The sequence below is a fragment of the Meriones unguiculatus genome, assembly GCF_030254825.1.
Source record: "Meriones unguiculatus strain TT.TT164.6M chromosome X unlocalized genomic scaffold, Bangor_MerUng_6.1 ChrX_unordered_Scaffold_30, whole genome shotgun sequence".
NCBI lineage: Eukaryota > Metazoa > Chordata > Mammalia > Rodentia > Muridae > Meriones > Meriones unguiculatus.
The window spans coordinates 3,267,337-3,286,203 of NW_026843706.1; the positions used below are offsets into that span (position 1 = coordinate 3,267,337).

At 36.6% G+C, this 18,867-nt stretch overlaps 1 protein-coding gene across 1 annotated transcript in view; it reads left to right on the forward strand.

Moving 5' to 3' along the window:
* Nucleotides 1-18,867, forward strand: part of Pola1 (DNA polymerase alpha 1, catalytic subunit) — a 299,642-nt gene that overhangs the window by 128,661 nt on the left and 152,114 nt on the right. The window contains exons 31-32 of the mRNA XM_060376744.1: nucleotides 438-569; nucleotides 6,505-6,679. Of these exons, the coding sequence (XP_060232727.1) occupies nucleotides 438-569; nucleotides 6,505-6,679 (307 nt within the window). The remainder of the gene's footprint in view (nucleotides 1-437; nucleotides 570-6,504; nucleotides 6,680-18,867) is intronic.

Genomic DNA, 18,867 nt, shown 5'->3' on the forward strand with positions numbered 1-18,867 from the left:
AGTCAGAATAGTTGTTATTCTCCAGTCCTAACTAATCAGTTGCTAAAACTACAAACATGAGAAGAAAATTAAGGTTTCATAGAGTACTGGATCTATATTTTTTTCAGATCTCTATTATTTAGTCTTGATTTTTTTAAGTATTCAAATATTATGTGGCTATGCCCATGAACTTACATTTTTTTAGGCTTGTATGGGGTTATGCCAGTTCTAATTGATGGAAAGGGAACCTTGAGGATGGACTGTTAGAAGATTCTGTGGCCCTTTTTTCATACATACATTGTCAATTTTGTGTTTTAATCATTTAGGATTCTGACAAAAATATGTTTGATGTATTTATGTATATACACATATACATATATGTATACATATATGTATATACATAATTTTATTTTAAAATTTATGGGAATTAATTTTGTCCCCATTTTTTTGTCTTTTAGGCATTGACAAAGGACCCCCAGGATTACCCTGATAAAAAAAGCCTACCTCATGTGCATGTTGCCCTGTGGATAAATTCTCAAGGAGGCAGGAAGGTGAAAGCTGGAGATACAGTGTCCTATGTCATCTGTCAGGTAAAATGTTTCTATTTTATAAGACTTGTGCTCCCTGAGAATCTTGGGCTGGGAAGATGGCTTATTAGATAAAGTGTTTGCAAGCCTAAAGACCTGAGTTCAGATCCCCAGCACTCATAATAATGGGCAGGAAGAGTGGCTTGTGTTTGTAACTGTAGTGCTGGAGGGTGGGAGAATGCAGATCCTCAGAGCTTGTTGACATTCATGGAATGACCTTGTTTTTTTTTTTAAAAAAAAAACAAAAGAGGAGCACTGGACAAGAAGCTCAGCAGTCAAGAGCACTGGCTGCTGCTACCAAGGATCTGGGTTCAATTCCTAGCACCCATATGGCAGCTCACAACTGCTTGTAACTCCAATCCCGGGAGATCTGCACCCTCTTCTGGCCTCCTCAGGCACCAGGTACACATGTGGTGCACAGACCATACATACAGACAAAGCATATGTACACATAAAATACAAAGAAAATATAAGGTAAACTGATTAAGCAGGTCACTTATGACTACCTGTCCTCCACACACATGTGCACACGTGAACGTTTATGTGTTATAAACATAAACCACTGGTCTACATACAGGAATCTTGAGACAAATCCAGATTGCCACATTATGTTACTTAGTAGTAGTCTTCCAAGTAACTGGTCCTTTAAAGAGATGGTTTAGTTTGCCTAGCTTTCAGGTCGTAAATAAGAAAAAGAGTTCTATAATGTTTCATTACAAATTTCACACACACAAAAAAAATTCAAAGTAGCTTTTGGACGTTGTTGAAATTATTTTTCTGAGAGTTTTATAACAGTTACTACTGTTTCAACCCTAAATTAAGTTCTGTGAAAGTCTGTTGTAGGCTGGGAATGTAGCTTAGTGTTTGAACACTTGCTTAATATATGTGATGCCCTAGGTTTGATCCCCAGCAATACAAAAGGATCAAAGAAAGACATGTATGTACTTTTGGTGGTATGTCCAGCAACAGTAGTAGGTTGTTGTTTTTAATTGTTCCTTTTGTGACAGTTTTCATTATGATGAGTGAGTAGAATAATAGAATAAATGCTTTGTTCTCTTAGTTTATCAAACTAATTACTTGAAATAATATTAAATGCACAGCTATATGGAGAAAGCTAGAAGGTCCGAAAATATACTTTATGAAAGCAAATAGAAATGTTTTAGTTTTTCGACTCAGTTCACTTCCCCTTTTCTACAGGCTCTCTCCTACCTATGTTTTTCTTTTCCCTATTTTGTAAAACACCTATAAGAAAACTGTAGACTTTTAAAATGCACTTTAAAAGACCTAACTAGTTTTATTGTGAGTGGCATGTCACTGACAGGGTGAGGAGAAGAAGTAAGACAGAGCAGGACGTCAGGATTTTTTTTTCTCTGAAAGCTCTTGACTCCAGTTGGAAGAAGGGAATATTAACCTTTTCTTACTGTATGCAAAAAGAAGTCAGTCATAAGCCTGTCTCAAGTTCAAGTTCTTTAAAATTACTATTGTATGATCTACTTACCTCCAAGACATAATTCTTCTGTGTAAAAGTGTTTTTTATAAGAGTCATAATGCATTATTACAGTAAAGTGTTTAGATAAAACTTAAAGTTTTTAGATAAACCTTAAAGCTCAATTAAAAACAAGAAAATAATGAAATTTGCAGACAAATGATGGGAACTAGAAAAGATCATCTGAGTGAGGTATCCCAGAGCAGGAAGACACACACAGTATATACTCATATGTGGATATATAATATAGGACATAATATAGACATATAATATAGGATAAACATACCTAAAGAAGTTAAGCAAGAAGGAGGACCCTGGGTAAGATGATCAGTTCTTACTCAGAAAGACAGGTGGAATGGACATTGGAAGAAGGAGAAAACTGGAAACAGGACAGGAGCCTATCACAGAGGGACTCTGAAAGACTCTACCCAGCAGTGTATCAAAGCAGATGCTGAGACTCATAACCAAACTTAGGGCAGAGTGCAGAGAATCTTAGGAAAGAAGAGGGAGATTGTAAGACCTAGAGGAGTCAGGAATTCCACAAGGAGAGCAACAGGAGACCAAAAAAATCTGGGCCCTGGGGTCTTTTCTGAGCCTGATAACTCCAACCAAGGACCATGTATGGATATAACCTAGAACCCCTGCTCAGATGTAGCCATGGCAGTTCAGTATCCAAGTGGGTACCCTAGTAAGGGGAACAGGGACTCTCTCTGACATGAACTGAGTGTCTGACTCTTTGACAACCTTCCCCTGAGTGGGGAGCAGCCTTGCCAGGCCACAAAGGAGGATAATGGAGCCAGTCCTGATGAGACCTGATAGGCCAGCATCAGATGGAAGGGGAGGAGGTCCTCCCCCATTAATGGTCTTGGAGAGGGACATGGGAGGAGATGAGGGAGGGAAGGTGTGTTTGGGAGGGAATGAAGGAAGGGGCTACAGCTGGGATACAAAGTGAATAAACAGTAATTAATAGAAAAATATATATAATTTAATAAAAAAGCTCATTCTTGTACAATTGATCTTTGCTAAAACACAGCCAGTGTATTTTAAAAGCATAGGGTCTCATGAAAATCAAATTATAGTCTTTTAATGTAATATCTGCCACATAATGTAGATGATGTACATAACAATGATAAGTACATGGACAGGAATCAGCACTTGACTCTATCTCTCTCCTAGGGTTACCCGTGATTAAGAAGTGTTAGAGAAAGCTAATTCCTTCAGGAAATGTCTAGCTTGCTCAAATCCCTAATGTGCTTTGCATATTGCTTCTGACAAGTCTCATCTCCAAAAAACAATTTAAAATTATGCAAATAAAGATTTTGGTAAATAGGCTAGATTTTTTTTTCACTTATGTCTTCACATATGTCAGAAAGCTCTTAGATTATTAATGACAAGAAAAGATGGTGCCTTACAACTTTGAAAAATAAATACAGGTTTAGTGAAATAACAACTAATGATGAAATCAAGACAGTTATATTTTGTTTAAAACTGGAATGGAGGCATTTGCTTATGTATAAAATAGTATAATAGATGTATTTAAAAGTCAAACTTATATTCCCTAATGTCAAAACATTTGTTCTTATTCTTGTTTTGATTAAAATATAATTCCTTAAAATGCTCATGCTACTATAGTAGAATAAACCCAGTTTAACATCACTTTTAGCAATTTTCCACCTACTAAATCTGGTTCTTCTTTTAAAGTACAACTCGTTTGTTTTTATTAACTTATTGTTCTTAGCATGTTCCACGAAAGTGCATAGGATTTTAATTTGCCATTGTTCCTCTCAATGGGACAGGTCCATCCTACATCATGTTTGCTAGCCAAAGCTGTCTGTCTCTTTTGCTTTCAAGTTTCATAGCATAATATTTAGAAAAAGTTTTTAAAAATATATGGTGACAAATTTTTAAGAAGATTGTTTGTTGCCCTAGGCCAAGATATCCTCTCAGAATAGCCTATCAAGCAGGTTCCCTTTTATCTAATACTTTACACGTAGAACATGGTAACCTACTCATAACTTAAAAATTTGTGTTGTTAATTGTGTATGAGTTTTTTTGCCTGTATGTATGTGGAACACATGTGTGCTTGGTATCTGTGGACCCCAGAAGAGGGCAACAGATCCCCTTGAACTGTAGTTACAGACTGTTGTGAGCTGCCATGTAGATGCTGGGAACTAAATCTCAGTCCTCTGCAATCACCACAAGTGTGCCTAATGGCTAATCCGTCTTCTCAGCCTCTTGTCTACTAAGTTTCAACCCATGGTTACTTAGTTTTCATTAGTCATAATTGTTGTAAGGCATACCTTTGACATAATTGCTTTAAGGGGAACCCTTGGTCAACCACTTGGATTTTTCTACCATTAGTTTCCCATTAACCGTGGTTTAGAGCATCTTGTTATTCCTAAAATTCATGAGTCGCTACATGGACACCTCAAGAAAGACCAGCTTTGCTTCCTTAAAGGTGTATGTCACAAGTCTATGTGTCACATGTATTTGGCATCTTGGTCAGTTTAAGAACTAGACCTTTGAGTAATATTTCTTTAATGAGAGCCTAAATGTTTTTTTTTTCCCCGTACAGGTTTTAAAACCTGTTAACTAACTAGTTGTGATATTTATTTTGTTTGACCTTAGATTTTAAAAATACAGTAGGAAATAGTTTGGGGTCACTCTTAGCTACAAGCTATTTAGAGTTAGAATGCTTTAAGTAGAAAGAATGCTGAGAAATTTGCAACTGCTCTTTAAAAATACATACAAATATTCCTTTATGATAAGTTCTAGTGACATACTGGAAAATAACTCAAGCACTTGTTTTGTTTTGTTGTTGTTGTTTGTTGTTTGTTGTTTGTTTGTTTTTGCAGTTCTTGGGATAAAAGTTAGGACCGTGTGCATGCTAAGCAAGCACCTTACCTCTTCCCTTAAAAAATGTTCACTTCTACAAATTTGCCTTTAAGTAACCATTAAAAAAATGATTGAATTTGCTGAATGTAGTGTTGCATGCTTGCAAACCCAGCTCTTGGAAGGTGGAAAGAGGAAAATCAGTAGTAGTTCAGGGTTATCCTTTGATACAGTGCTGGGCTAGAAGTCAGCCTAGAACAGCATAAGATCAGCCTAAACAGCAACAAAAACAATCATGAAAGAAAAGTTTCAGCTCAACAACAACAAAACTACAGTTCTATAGGGTGACCAGGTTCCTGGTACTGAAAGGCAGTATGAGTATAACACATATGTTGACACAGTTTGATGATTGATTTCAAACTCTCAGCTAGCAACTATTGCCTTATTTTTACCTTAAAATTCAGGTTTCTTAAAGGACATGATTAAGCCTGATTAATGCTGACTAATTTTTCTTTATTGTGTTGTGAAATATGTACAGACAAATTTTAACAAGAGGGTTATTTTCTTTCAGGAATTTCATTATACCTTAGACCAAGTAGAACCTAGTTGAAAGATAGATATATTCTGTTTCTATCAGGAATATAAGTTGAGAAAGAATGCCCTGCCTTGGGTCTCTGGTAAAGACCATGATGTAGAAGGTTGCCTCTGTTTTGAGCTGGATGCCGAGTTGAGAAAAGACTGTGGCAGTAGTGAAAGAATAGTATTCACATTATCATCAGTTGTGCAGAGCACCGAACACTATGAATACTTACAGGTTACTAGTCTGAATATTAAATTTTGTTGTTTCAGTCGAGAGGAAGAGTTAAGCGAGTCATTGGATGTTGGTTCAGTAGAATGATGACTTTTTGATTCACAGTTGACAGCAACATCACTACAGAGTTGTATGTGGGCTAATTGCATAGACTCTCAGAACTTTAATTTTATAGTATAAAAGAAATAGCCCTTGAAAAGGGTGTCTAGCCTACCTTCATTTGCTTGCAGAGGAGCCAACTTAACAGTGCAGAATAATTCCCTTTCTACTGGTCAGTTATTTGATTTTTGAGTACTGCTGCTTTCTCAGTAGATTAGTTACTTTTCTTGCTACCATGATAAAATACCTGAAAGAAACAAAAGACAAAGGATTTATTTTGGCACACAGTTGGACAGGAAGCATGCTTCTTTGGCTGAAATTGTGCCAAGAAGTTACTGCATTAATGAAATAAAAAAAGACTGTTATTTATTCTTTTATTAACATGCCTTTAAACCATTTCTGAGTAGACTAATTGTCATTAGTCTTTTCAATGTGTTTTTATGATATGGCAGAATATAATTAGTTAGTGTCATCTTAACTGGTTTCATATCCTGACAGAAAAGAACACAGTGGATTTACATTCTCAGGCATTGGATAAGATTGAGGCCTTGGTCTTCCTACTCTAGGGTACATGTGAGATTTTTAACAGGGCAAGACTTCTTGGTGTTTGGAACTAAGCCCATAGAATTTAAACTTTTATCCTATTTGATTAAGAAGTTTATGTGTGATTGAATTGCTCACAACTTTCCCTATACCATGTCTTCTTTTAGGATGGGTCGAATCTCCCTGCAACTCAGAGAGCCTATGCGCCTGAGCAGTTGCAGAAACAGGACAATCTATCCATCGACACACAGTACTACTTGGCACAGCAGATCCATCCTGTTGTGACTCGGATCTGTGAACCAATAGATGGAATTGATGCTGTACTCATTGCTTTATGGCTAGGTAAGTATCCCAAACACATGATAGCCCTCATAAGGTCAGAGTGATAGGTGTAGTCGTCCTGCCTCTATTAGGATCCCTGCTTGTAGATGCTAGATTGTGTCTGTTACTTCTTTGTTGATTTTTATGATTGATTGATTCATTTCTCCCATCAGAATGTGAGCGCCACATACTTGTAATCTTTCAAAATCTGTGCCTGCTCTACAGGTGATACTAAGTGAATGCTGAGAGAAGAAAGAATTTATGTACTAGTTTAGTCATGGGACTCACAGCACTAAAGGTGTAGTGACCTTTCTTTAATAAGGAGGTTAATGATATTTTGAATTTTTATTCATCTTGTCTATCTAAAGGTATTTTGTTATAAAGTGAGAAAATGCAACTAAATAACAAATTTAGATTTTACTTTATTTTTTTTTTACTTTAAATTGTTCTAAAATTAGACTCACTGTTACTACCTTGAAATTGGCCAGTTCCTAATTTGTCATCATCCCAGGAGATGGCAGTTAACCTTGAGACTTCAATGTCTGTTTGATATTTTTTTTTTTTACAGTTTCATCTCTTTTCTATGTTATTATTATTGCTGTCTTTGCTTTAAAATATGTTTCTTAAACATCCCTCATTTAACTTCTAGGTGAAAAGAAAATAGTTATGTTGCTTTTAAGGTCCGTACTCTATTCTATCATGTTTTTAAAGTACTGCTTAATAAAGTGCTTAGAAGGTACCTCGTTCTCCATAAATCAAGTCCACCAATGCTGCTAACATCTCATTGGCTTTAGTGCTGACAATTTTAGACTAGTTTTCTAACTCCAGTCTGTACTAATTTTATTGCTACTCTGTGCATTCCATGTTCTCTTAATAATGTTATTCATTTTCTCTCTATTTGTTGCAAAAGTCTTCCCTCACTTTAATTAAAGTGTCCAGCTAGAAGTGTCACAGGACAGTGGCATCATTGGGACCTGGTTTGAAATTAACAAGCCTCTAAACCTTGGTCTGCACGTTGATTTTTTTTTTTTTTTTTGTGGGTGATAGAATATAATTGCTCTGAGAGAGATGAGATATCTGTGTGATGCTTAGCACAGGGCTTGGGGCAGAGGGAGGACTCAGCACATGGTGGCATTGCCACCTGCCACCCTACTTTCAGGCTTCTGTGTAAATATGTCCGTTTTTCAGTCCACAAGTTTTATGCAGAGGTAGTATTCAGTATGTCTTTGTGGAATGTCAGTGGATTTTCCAAAGCTCATTATCAAATCACATATATTCCTTCCTTCCCCTGTTGAATGTGTTTCTGAGATCAGCCCTACCACCCCCATCCCTACTATCCCATCAGTGTCTGATCTGGAAGTGGAAACTCACTTTTGACATTTGCCTAAGCAAAACATAATTAGGAAGATAAATTTTTGCTACCAAAATAATCATATAATGTATTCTCCGAGTTGAGTTGTATTTGATGATGTTTATACGTCCTCAGCTGGGAGGAGTAGACTATAAATGCATGATTTTTAGTGTCATTTTTTTCTGTTATACATTGAGTGCTTACTGTTTGCTGTGATCAGTACTTTCCATATGTTATTCAGTCGTTGTGACAGCCTCATTTAGGCATGTTGCATTAGCTTCGTTATATGGAATAGGAAGCTCATGAGAGGCAGCTAAGTTAGTTTTATTATATAACTAGTCATTATGGGGCTGTAGTTAGATTTTGACTCAGCTCTATATAATTCTAAATAAAGGTTGTACTCCCGACCGCTATGTTAACCTTGCTTCTTAGAAGTAAATAGTATAGCTCTAAGAAAGAGGTTGGGAAAGATGGTCTTTTCCAGGAGTGAAGTGCTGAAGATATGCAAGCATAAGGGGCTTCACTTTCATGCCCTCTCAATTTTGTTTCCGTGCCTCCACATTCCCTCTGAAACCTCATAGCAAATCTAGTTTGTTTGTTTGGTTGGTTGGTTGGTTTGTTTTTTTTTAGACAGAGTTTCTCTGTGTAGCCCTGGCTGTACTCTTGAAATTGGAGATCCTCCTGCCTGTGCCTCCCAAGTACTGGGATTAAAGGAGTATGCTACCACTGCCTGACTGCAAATCTAGTTTTTTATTAGTCCTTCTAGTTTTTCCTTTTGTTATGCAAGAAATAACCTGATACACAGGCAAACTGTCTTATCATTTTTTGAGTTTGGGTCTTGCAGTGGCCCCCAAATGAAAGGGAAGGCAAATGGAAAAGTCCTTTCTTAAGAATGAATACCCAGGAATGGTATAGCTGGATCTTGAGATAGCATTATTCCTAATTTTCTGAGAAAGTGCCACGTTGATTTCTAAAGTGGTTGTATAAGGTTATATTCCCACCAGCAATGGAGGAGGGTTCTCCTTTCTCCACATCCTCTCCAGCATGTTTTGTCCCTTGAGTTTTTGATCTTAGCCATTCTGGTGATTGTGAGGTGGAATCTCGGGGTCATTTTGATTTACCTTTCACAAATGTCTAATGATATCGAACATTTCTTTAAGTGTTTCTCTGCCATTCAATATTCCTCTGTTGAGAATTCTCTCTTTAGCTCTGTACACCATATTTTAATTAGATTACTTGGTTTGTTGGCGTTTAACTTCTTGAGGTCTTTATATATTCTGGATATTTGTCCTCTGTCAGATATAAGGTTGGTGAAGATCCTTTCCCAGTCTACAGGCTGTCATTTTGTTCTGTTGACAGTGTCCTTTGCTTTTCAGTTTCATGAGGTCCCATTTATTGGTTATTGATCTTAGAGGCTGTGCTGTTGGTGTTCTGTTCAAGGAGTTGTCTCCTATGCCAATGAATTCTAGCCTCTTCCCTACTTTTTCTTCTAACAGATTTAGTGTGTCTGGTTTTATGTTGAGGTCTTTGATCCACTTGAACATTACTTTTGTGCAGGGTGATAAATATGGATCTGTTTGCATTTTTCTACATGTAGACCTCTAGTTAGACCAGCACCATTTGTACCACTCCTGGGCATTATATCAGAAAGATGCTCAACCATACAAGGACATTTGATCAACTATGTTCATAGCAGCTTTATTCATAATAGCCAGAATCTGGAAACGACCTAGATGACCCTCAACTGAGGAATGGATGCAGGAATTGTAGTACATTTACACAATGGAATACTCCTCAGCAATTAAAAACAAATCATGAAATTTGCAGGCAAATGGTGGGAACTAGAAAATTTCATCCTGAGTGAGGTAACCCAGAAGCAGAAAGACACACATGGTATATACTTACTTATAAGTGGATATTAACCTTATAATATAGGGTAAACATACTAAAATCTATAGTCCTAAAGAAGCGAAACAACAAGGAGGACCCTAGGGAAGATGCTTAATCCTCATTCAGAAAGGCAAACATGATAGATATTGGAAGCAGGAGAAGACAGGAAACAGAACAGGAGCCTTCCACAGAGGGTCTCTGACTTTACCCAGCAGTGTATTGAAGCAGGTGTTGAGACTCATAGTCAACACTTTGGGCAGAGTGTGGGGAATCTTATGGAAGAAGAGGGAGATAGAAAGCCCTGGAGGGGACAGGTCTTTGGGCAGAGTATAGGGACTCTTTATGGAAGAAGGGGGAAATAAACTGGAGGGGACAGGAGCTCCACAAGGGGACCAACAGAGCCAAAAAGTCTGGTCTCAGGGTTGCCAGAGACTGATCAATCCACCAAGGACCATGCATAGAGAGGACCTAGCCCCCTGCTCAGATGTAGCCCATGGGCAGCTCAGTCTCCATGTGGGTTCCTTAGTCGGAGGAGCAGGGGCAGTCACTAGCATGAACTTCATTGCCTGGTGTTTGATCACCTCCCCCTGGCAGTATGGCCTTACTAGGCCACAGAGAAAGATGATAAGGTAAGTCTTGATGAGACCTGATAGGTTAGGGTCAGATGGTAGAGGAGGAGGACCTCCCTTAACAGTGGACTCGAAGAAGGCCATAGGGTGGAAGAGAGAGAGGAGAAGGAACTGCAAGAAGATGAGGGAGGGTACTACACTCAGAATACAAAGTGAATTAATTGTAGTTAAAAATAAAAATGAATACCATTTAACAGAAGGAATGTGCACAACATTGAGTTCCATCAAAAGAGCTGGACACTGAGTTCAACTCCCAGTAACCACACAGTGGCTCACAACCATCTACAATGGGTTTTCGTATCCTCTTCTGACGTATAGTTATGCACACAGACAGAATAATGTAAAAATAGTAATAAATCTTAAAAAAAAAAGAGTTGGACAGTAAAGGGTCATGAAGCCTTCCTGTATGGATAGTTCTGCGAGTCACTTGGTATGTCAAGACTGGTTATATTTGGAGGGAACTAGATGAATTTTATTGATTCTGAAGATAATTAAGACAAAGGAACAGAAATATTTTCTGGCTGCTGAGGCTCAAAATCAGGGACTTGGCTATGCAAAGTGCACACTTTACCATAGACCTCAAGCCTCTGCAGTGGGCAGTTCTTTTTTAAACTTTTTTTTTTTATGTAAAGTTTTAACTATACACTATCAGAACTGTGGCTACATTATGAATCCAGTTTAATTAAGTTATTTGCAAATGTCTACTGGCAGATTAATGAATGAATACCAATTGTAGAGGTTTCATGTGATATCTTTCATTACTCTCATCTACTGATCTCAATCTATGTAGGACATCTCTCAGTCTTGGACATGTCCCATCATGTACCCATCATTCCTACTTCATCATCAGGAAGTTCTCTGGGTACAACAGAGATGGTGCAAACACAGTTCTATGGTATCCCCTTCTTCATGACGTATTGCTGATTGAAGTCAATAGAAGGCCTACATCTTGAGCCATGGAGAAACTGCTGCAATTCTCTCATTCCAAGCTACTTTTCTTCTATTGTCCTCTTGATAATAGCTTTTATAACAACAGTGTGTGAATTTTTTGTCAGTTGTGTCGCCACCATCCTCTCCACTACTAGCCCTACCAGTAATACATCTTTGATCCTTTTATTATTCCCTCTTTTTTTTTTTCATGTGGAGTTCTACATTAATAAGTATCTACCATGAAGGTCTGCAGGAAACATTGAGTTCACTAGGCAGACATCAGTAGGCATTTACTTCTTTCCTCTTAAAGAACTGTGTTTCTATTGGCACCCTTTATTTCTCCATTCTACATGAAAAATTAAGGTGGCTGTTCACTTGGGGCTTTGAGCCCCCCATTACCAGTTCTCTTGTAGTTTGTGGTTTTAGACAGGAACGGGGAGGAGATGTAGAAGTAGTGGCAAAGTAAGGGGAGTATGAGGAGTTCTGAGGTTTCTAAGAGGTACAAGCTGTAGGCAGAAAATTACTGTAATTTATTTTCAAATCTCTAAATCTGTTTTCTTTATGTAAAAAAACTGCAGTTCGTGAACCGACACTGTTAAATAAGTTGAAGTGTACAAATGTATACATAAAATAAAAGCCCTCCAATTGCCTAATCACTGACATAAAATAATTCTCTTGCTTTTAATGTAGTTTTTATCTTTGATTAATGAAATGTATAACAGTGTTGAAACTTTAGTGAAGTTTGATACTTTGCCCTTTTACTTAGTACAAAGAAATCAGAAATAATGGTATAATTTCATTTAGGAAAATTATTAAGTTCATGATTTTTTTTATTTTTAAATCTTTTTGGTTGAGAGCAAGTATATTTTTCAACCACCTTTTTTTCTTTTTATAATGCTTTTATGCTACATTCCTTGAAATGAAAGGCAAGCATCAAGTGTTGGTTTTATCATGTGGCTTCACTTTGGACATTTTCTATTTTTCTCCCATCAAGATGCCTCCTAAAGTCTTTTTGATGGCATGTTTCATGGCTAGGTGTTCTATATACTGAGGCTATTTTAGTGAAAAAAAGAAGAAAGAAGATAGTCTATTAAATGAGTGGATATGTCTGTTGAATTGAAAGAGAATAATTTGTTCTCTCTGATAACTAAAGGTTCTCATTATCCCACTATAAATTGTGTATCTTTTTTTTTCTGAAACCTATGCAAGATTATTGATATTGGACTTAATGTAAAATTTTATTCTTTTCTATCTGTGAATAGGAAAAACATATATAGTATTACTCTTCTTATACAATAGCCCTATGGGAAACATGGTCACTAAAACTTGGAACTCTTAGCTTTTGTTCTCCAGTCTATAGGCTTTTCCTTCTTCCTCTAGCTGTAATGAAGGCTCTCTATATTTTATGGATGAAGTACTCAAAATATGCTCAAACATTCAAATAGTCTCCAGTTCCTTGAAAACCAGACTAGTGATAAGTGTAGTGTAAAATCCATTCTACAATTTCATCTTTCTATAATTTTTATATAGTACATAATAGTACTTAGAATTATATTAATCTTTTCCTTCAGTGAGTAATGAGTTTTACAGCATCTATAAAGTACATTAGTTTATAGTCAGTGTTAGAATTTAAGGATTATTTACCTGGGTAGTTTTCTTATTGGTCCTGAGGAATTACTGATATTTGATGAATGTGAATTGAAAATTTCATTTTTGAAAATATTGCTTAAGACAAGACAGAATGCACTTGATTTGTGTTCCTGCATTAAATTTGAGAGCAAAACTCTCCTTTGTAAAATGTTACTTCCTAGACAGTGTGATGCATACCTGTAAAATCCTAGCAATGGGAAGGCTGAAGCAGAAGGATTGCTGGGTGTTCTAGTCCAGCCTGGGTTCCATAACAAGACCTTGTCTCAGTAAAATAAAATAAATGGTGCATGCCACTCCTTGCAGATGATATTTTTTATGAATTGACAAGGCCCAGTACTTTTCTACAAATAAGCGCAATAGAGGGTAAGCAATATTTGGGAGTGCTTTGGGCATTTTTGAGGAAATAAATATAGCTAAAAAAATATAATGGGAGGGATAGAATGAAATACATGTGCTGGACTAAGACAGTGATGCCCTTTCAGGTGCCTCAAGTATTAGTTTGTCAAGAGATTTGTCTTTTTTCATGATTAAGCACTTATAGGAGCATCTATATGTGGCCATAATTTTCAATCTTCACATATTGACAGGTGATAAGAACCTCTTCTTACATACTCAGATTCTGTCCCAAGTCCCTCATCCAGTAACTCCTGTTCCCTGTCCCATCTGCTTTTGTATTCATTGAACAGATGAATGTCATGCCTGTTGTGCCCAGCATCATGACAAGCTTTGTAAAGGATAGAAGGTGAGACTGAGCTATGGGCTCTTTAGTTGAGTTTGGGCCAAGTGATCATTAGTTGATCTCACTGTTGGAAGGATGTCTAACAGACATGACAGCCTGTTTCCAAAAGATATAAAATAAAAGGTTATCAAAATTATGGGAAGCAAAGAACACTTACCTGGTATCTTCATGGAAGAGTTTATTAACATTGAGATATTTCGTGCATTATCAAAATAGGCCGTGTGCCAGTATCTCCACAGGCGTATCCCATGATATCACAGCTACTATCGCCACTACCCTCTGAGAACTTGGAGGGAATTGATGGCAAGTAGCTTCTTAAGGGGATCAGTTGGTCAGTGATATAAGAGTTTTCCTCTCAGTAACTCATGACCCTGATAATCAACACTGATGCTGTTCTTGTATGGTGTAAGCAGTGAAGCTTCTAAGAATTTTGAACCAGATCAGAACATTTTAGAAAAATCACTGGAGTAGGAACTAATAATCTCAGCTTTGTTAACACTTAGAACTTCTGAAGAAAAACAAAGATTTCTTAAATTGTTTGTTTGACATATTGCTTTAAAATCATTTAAATCAAGTGTGCCCCAAATGACAATGGAAATTATGTTGCTTGTGCTGGGTGTGGTGGCATACTTCTGTAATCCTACCACTCTGGAAGCTAAGGCAGGAGAATCATAAGCTTAAAGCCAGCCTGTCTTAGTTAATTTTCTGTTGCTATGATAAGACACTATGACCAAGTCAACTTAAGAGTTTAATTGGGCTTGTGGCTTAAAAGGGTTAGAGTCTATGATGGCAGAACAAAGGCTTGGTGGCAGGCAGCTGGAGCAGCAGCTGAGAGCTCACATATTGATCCACAAGCAGGAGGCAGAGAGCATACTGAGAATGGTGTAAATCTTTTGAAGCCTCAGGCCATGCTTATCCTTTTTGAATAGTTCCAACAACTTGGGATCAAATACTCAAACATATGAGCCTATGGGAGGCCATTCTTACTCAAACTGCCATGAATCCTATCTCAAGAAAACAGTGAACCATAAAACAAAACACAAAACAAAAAATATTGTTGTCTGTAAACCTGTGGTAGAATACCTGCCTAACACGTGAGATGTCATAGATTAGCTCTCAGCAGTATAAAAATGTTGCTAAAACGTAGAAAATGAGAAGACTGAATGCATCATGCTAAGGTACCTAAACTGTATTAAAGATACATATATAAGTAAAACAGGAAGGGTTAAAGTAAGTGATAAGTTGTTATTCCTCTTTGCTGTCAAATGTTGAAACTTATTTTATTGCTAAAATATACAGTTTGAACAAAATCAGAAAGAGGAAGTAGTTAATTACTAACTTATTAAAAATATAAGTTACCAGAATGGACAACTTGAACCCTGTTTGCATCCCTTTACCCCATCTATTAGTGTATTTGGAAGAAACCCTGTTTGCATCCCTTTACCCCATCTATTAGTGTATTTGGAAGAGCAAAGGGTGTGTGTGTGTGTGTGTGTGTGTGTGTGTGTGTGTGTGTGTGTGTGTGAGAGAGAGAGAGAGAGAGAGAGAGCGCTAGGTAATCATTGGTGTTATTTAGTTTGTCATGTTTTATTTTCCACATTTTATCAGGCTTAAAGGAAGGAATAAAGGTATTTCTTAAAGTTTTTCTGGACTAGTATGTAGATTGAGCATCCTTAATCAGAAATGCTTCACAATCAGATGCCTTTTGGAACTAGCTGCATGATGGTACCCAGCCACCTACTTTGAATGATATAGTAGTTCCTGACCTACTCTTTTCCTAAACAACAACAGCAAAACCAACAACAGATAAACAACAAAAAAACTGACTTTATGGCACAACTGCTCTCATGTGAAAGGTCATAGTCAAAATGTAGGCACAGTGAAAGTATTGCATAAAATTATGTTTAGGCTATTTATGCAAGGATTATATGAAATATAAAAGAATGTTGTGTTTAGACTGTGGTCTCATCCCCAAGGAATCTTGTTATGTATATGCAAATATGATAAAATTTTAGATCTGTACTCTGAACCACTTTTGGTCCCAAGTATTTCATTTAAGGTTTACAAAGCCTGTACATATTCTTTTTTAATTTAAAAGTCATACTCAGGTGTAGCATTAAGACATTAAAAACATTTTGAGTTGAAGTCATGATCGTTGCACATTAGGAATTTGTTGCAGTCGAGATTTTGTGAGCCAGCTCTGCTATTTCTTTTAATATAAAAAATGATTTAAATTTACTTTTATGTGTGTGCGACCTGCATGTGCACGCATGTGTATGTGTTTGTGTATGTCAGGGCGTGCGTGTGTGTGTGTGTGTGTGTGTGTGTACACATATACATGAATGGTGTCTACTAAAGATAGAAGAGAGTGACAGATGCCTAGAACTGGAGATAGAGATGATTGCAAGCCACCATGTGAGTGCTGTGAATGGGTATCTTTCGAGATACTGCTATTGAGTTCTAAACAATTCAGAGCTTTTGTATCAACCCAAATTTTTGGTGAGTATGAACAAAAATGTGGAATTCGTCATGCCATCTCTCTAGCCCCTAGTCATTATGTACATCTTTTAAAATATTTAGAAATTCTACATTGGTTATTGAGAAGCTATTTCTAGTGTGAAAGCTAGTTGTCTGCAGTTTGTTCAGTCAATTGTTTCTTTTTAAATTGAACTTATGGTGTTTTAGAACTTATGAAAAATTAATACGTATATAGAATTATGTAAGAAAACGTGAAGCTTTCTTTAAAGAAAAAAAAAAAAAAGAAAACGTGAAGCAAGTAGCCCTTACTCACCTTCACTGCCGATCAGCTCTCGCTATTCTTACTTTTCTTTCTTACCTCCTCCAGTTACCATGATGTGAATCCTATCCTTTTATCTTCTAAGTGTTTTATTTTGCATTTACAGATGACTTCAGTTTTCTGTCTCAGTATTATCTCATCTCATAACACATGTACACACACACACACACACACACACACTTCCTTTGCATCCTGATCATGAAAATGAAAAGCACATGAAAATGTGCTTTGTTTTTTTAAAGCAAAAAATTGAATTGGAAAACAGTCTAGGTTAATTTTCTTTTTTTTTCTCATTGTTTTATCTTCACTATTTATAAGATAAGCAAGATTTTGTACTGTAGAATTTTTGTGGCTCTAGGGTTTGCTCATTGCATTGATGTGATATTTAAACATGTTCCTCTATCCCATATATTTCCTATAAATTGTAACTTGGATTATTAAAGACTTGACCATATTTATATTTACTATGATTTGTTTTATGTTTTGCTAATACTACTTCTCAGTGATGATTTCCACACCTTTCTGGAAATACTTTATATCTAGTCATGACCTTGAGACCAAACTATAGGAATATAATAAGAAATATTTACTATTAATCTTACTCATGTCATAAGTGTAAACTCTCTTGCAGCTTTACATGTCCACAGAAAGTAGCTCAAAAACTAACTGAACAACTTGTTGGATTTTCACATCAACACTTAGCTCTGTGGAGTGCAGTTAGTTCTTGAAATAATATAGTACTCTATCCCTGGAAGCACAGTTCTATCTCCTAGATACCGTCTTTTACCACCATAAAATTGATGTCCTAGAAGAATTTTTCTTATTTGTGGCCATGGTATGAATTTTGCCTTTATTCTTTGTGTCTGGCTACTTCCACTCCAATATGTTTTTGAGATTAATTGTGTAATTGTACCTGTGGTGGTTTTGACATAGTACTGCACTGTATGACTAAACCTACAGCACGCTGTCTCAGAACCTCCTGAGTGTATGTGCAGGGCCTGTTCTCACCTTTGGCTATTATGAATACCCTCTTTGGAGAATTCTTGTACATGTCTTCAGAGTCATTTATCTCTGTTGGTTATGTAGTTAGTTAGTACTACTGCTAGGCCACCGTATACATGCTGCTTCATCTTTAGTGGATGCTTCAAATTTTCTAAAGTGGATTTACCAACTCTACGAACTGTATATGAGTGTTTTGTATTCTTATAACTATTTGGTGTTTTTTGTTGTTTGTTTGGTTTGGTTTTTAAATTTTCTTCATTTTATGTAGTAGCGTACCCACCACTGTGGTTTTACTTCACATTTCTTTGATGATTGATGAAGTTGAACATTGTTTCGCAAGGTTTTGGGTCAGCTAAACATATTTTTTTATTGAATTATATTAATATTACTGATTTTCAGGCATTTTTTACATACTCTAAATATAATCCCCTTAGAAATATAGACTGAACATCTACTCTACATGTTATTTTTAATAAATAAGATTTGCATATTTTATCATGAAAGGCTATAAACTTTTAAGATTGTTGTACAATAAGTTTTAATTCATTTCCATCACGTCAGACTACTCCATTATTCTTGCCCTTTCTCAGTGAACACTTCCATAGCAGCAGCAGTCACCTGATTCCTATCAGCATATTTAAGGTTTCCCTTGTCTATAATTGTACGTAAATGGTTTTCTATAGTATGTACTTGTTATGTTCAGTTTCTTTGAGTTCATATAATATTTTGATTGGTATCATGTCACTTGTATTGCTATCCATTTTTTTTCATTGCTGATTAGTATTACTAGTAGATCATTATGCTATTAATATCCATCAACCTAGTTTTTATTTGGAACTATTATGAATGAAACTGGGCATTTTGTTGTTAGGTTCTATATACACAGTTGCTTATGGAAGTAGCACTGGCTCTTTAAGTTTTTACTATTTTTTTTTCAATGCTAAATTTGTATTTCTGGTTTGGTGGTTGGTTGGTTGGTTGGTTGGTTGGTTGGTTGGTTGAGACGTTTCCCCATTTATCCTTGGCTATCTGGACTCACTTTGTAGACCAGGCTGGCCTTGAACTCAGAGAGATCCACTTGCCTGTGCCTCCGTGAATGCTGGGATTACAGGCGTGAGCCATCATACCTGGCTCTAAATTTGTATTTCATATAATTTTTTTTTCTAGGAAGTCCAGATACTTATAAGCCTAGATTCGTGGGGGGGGGGGGGAGATTTTCTT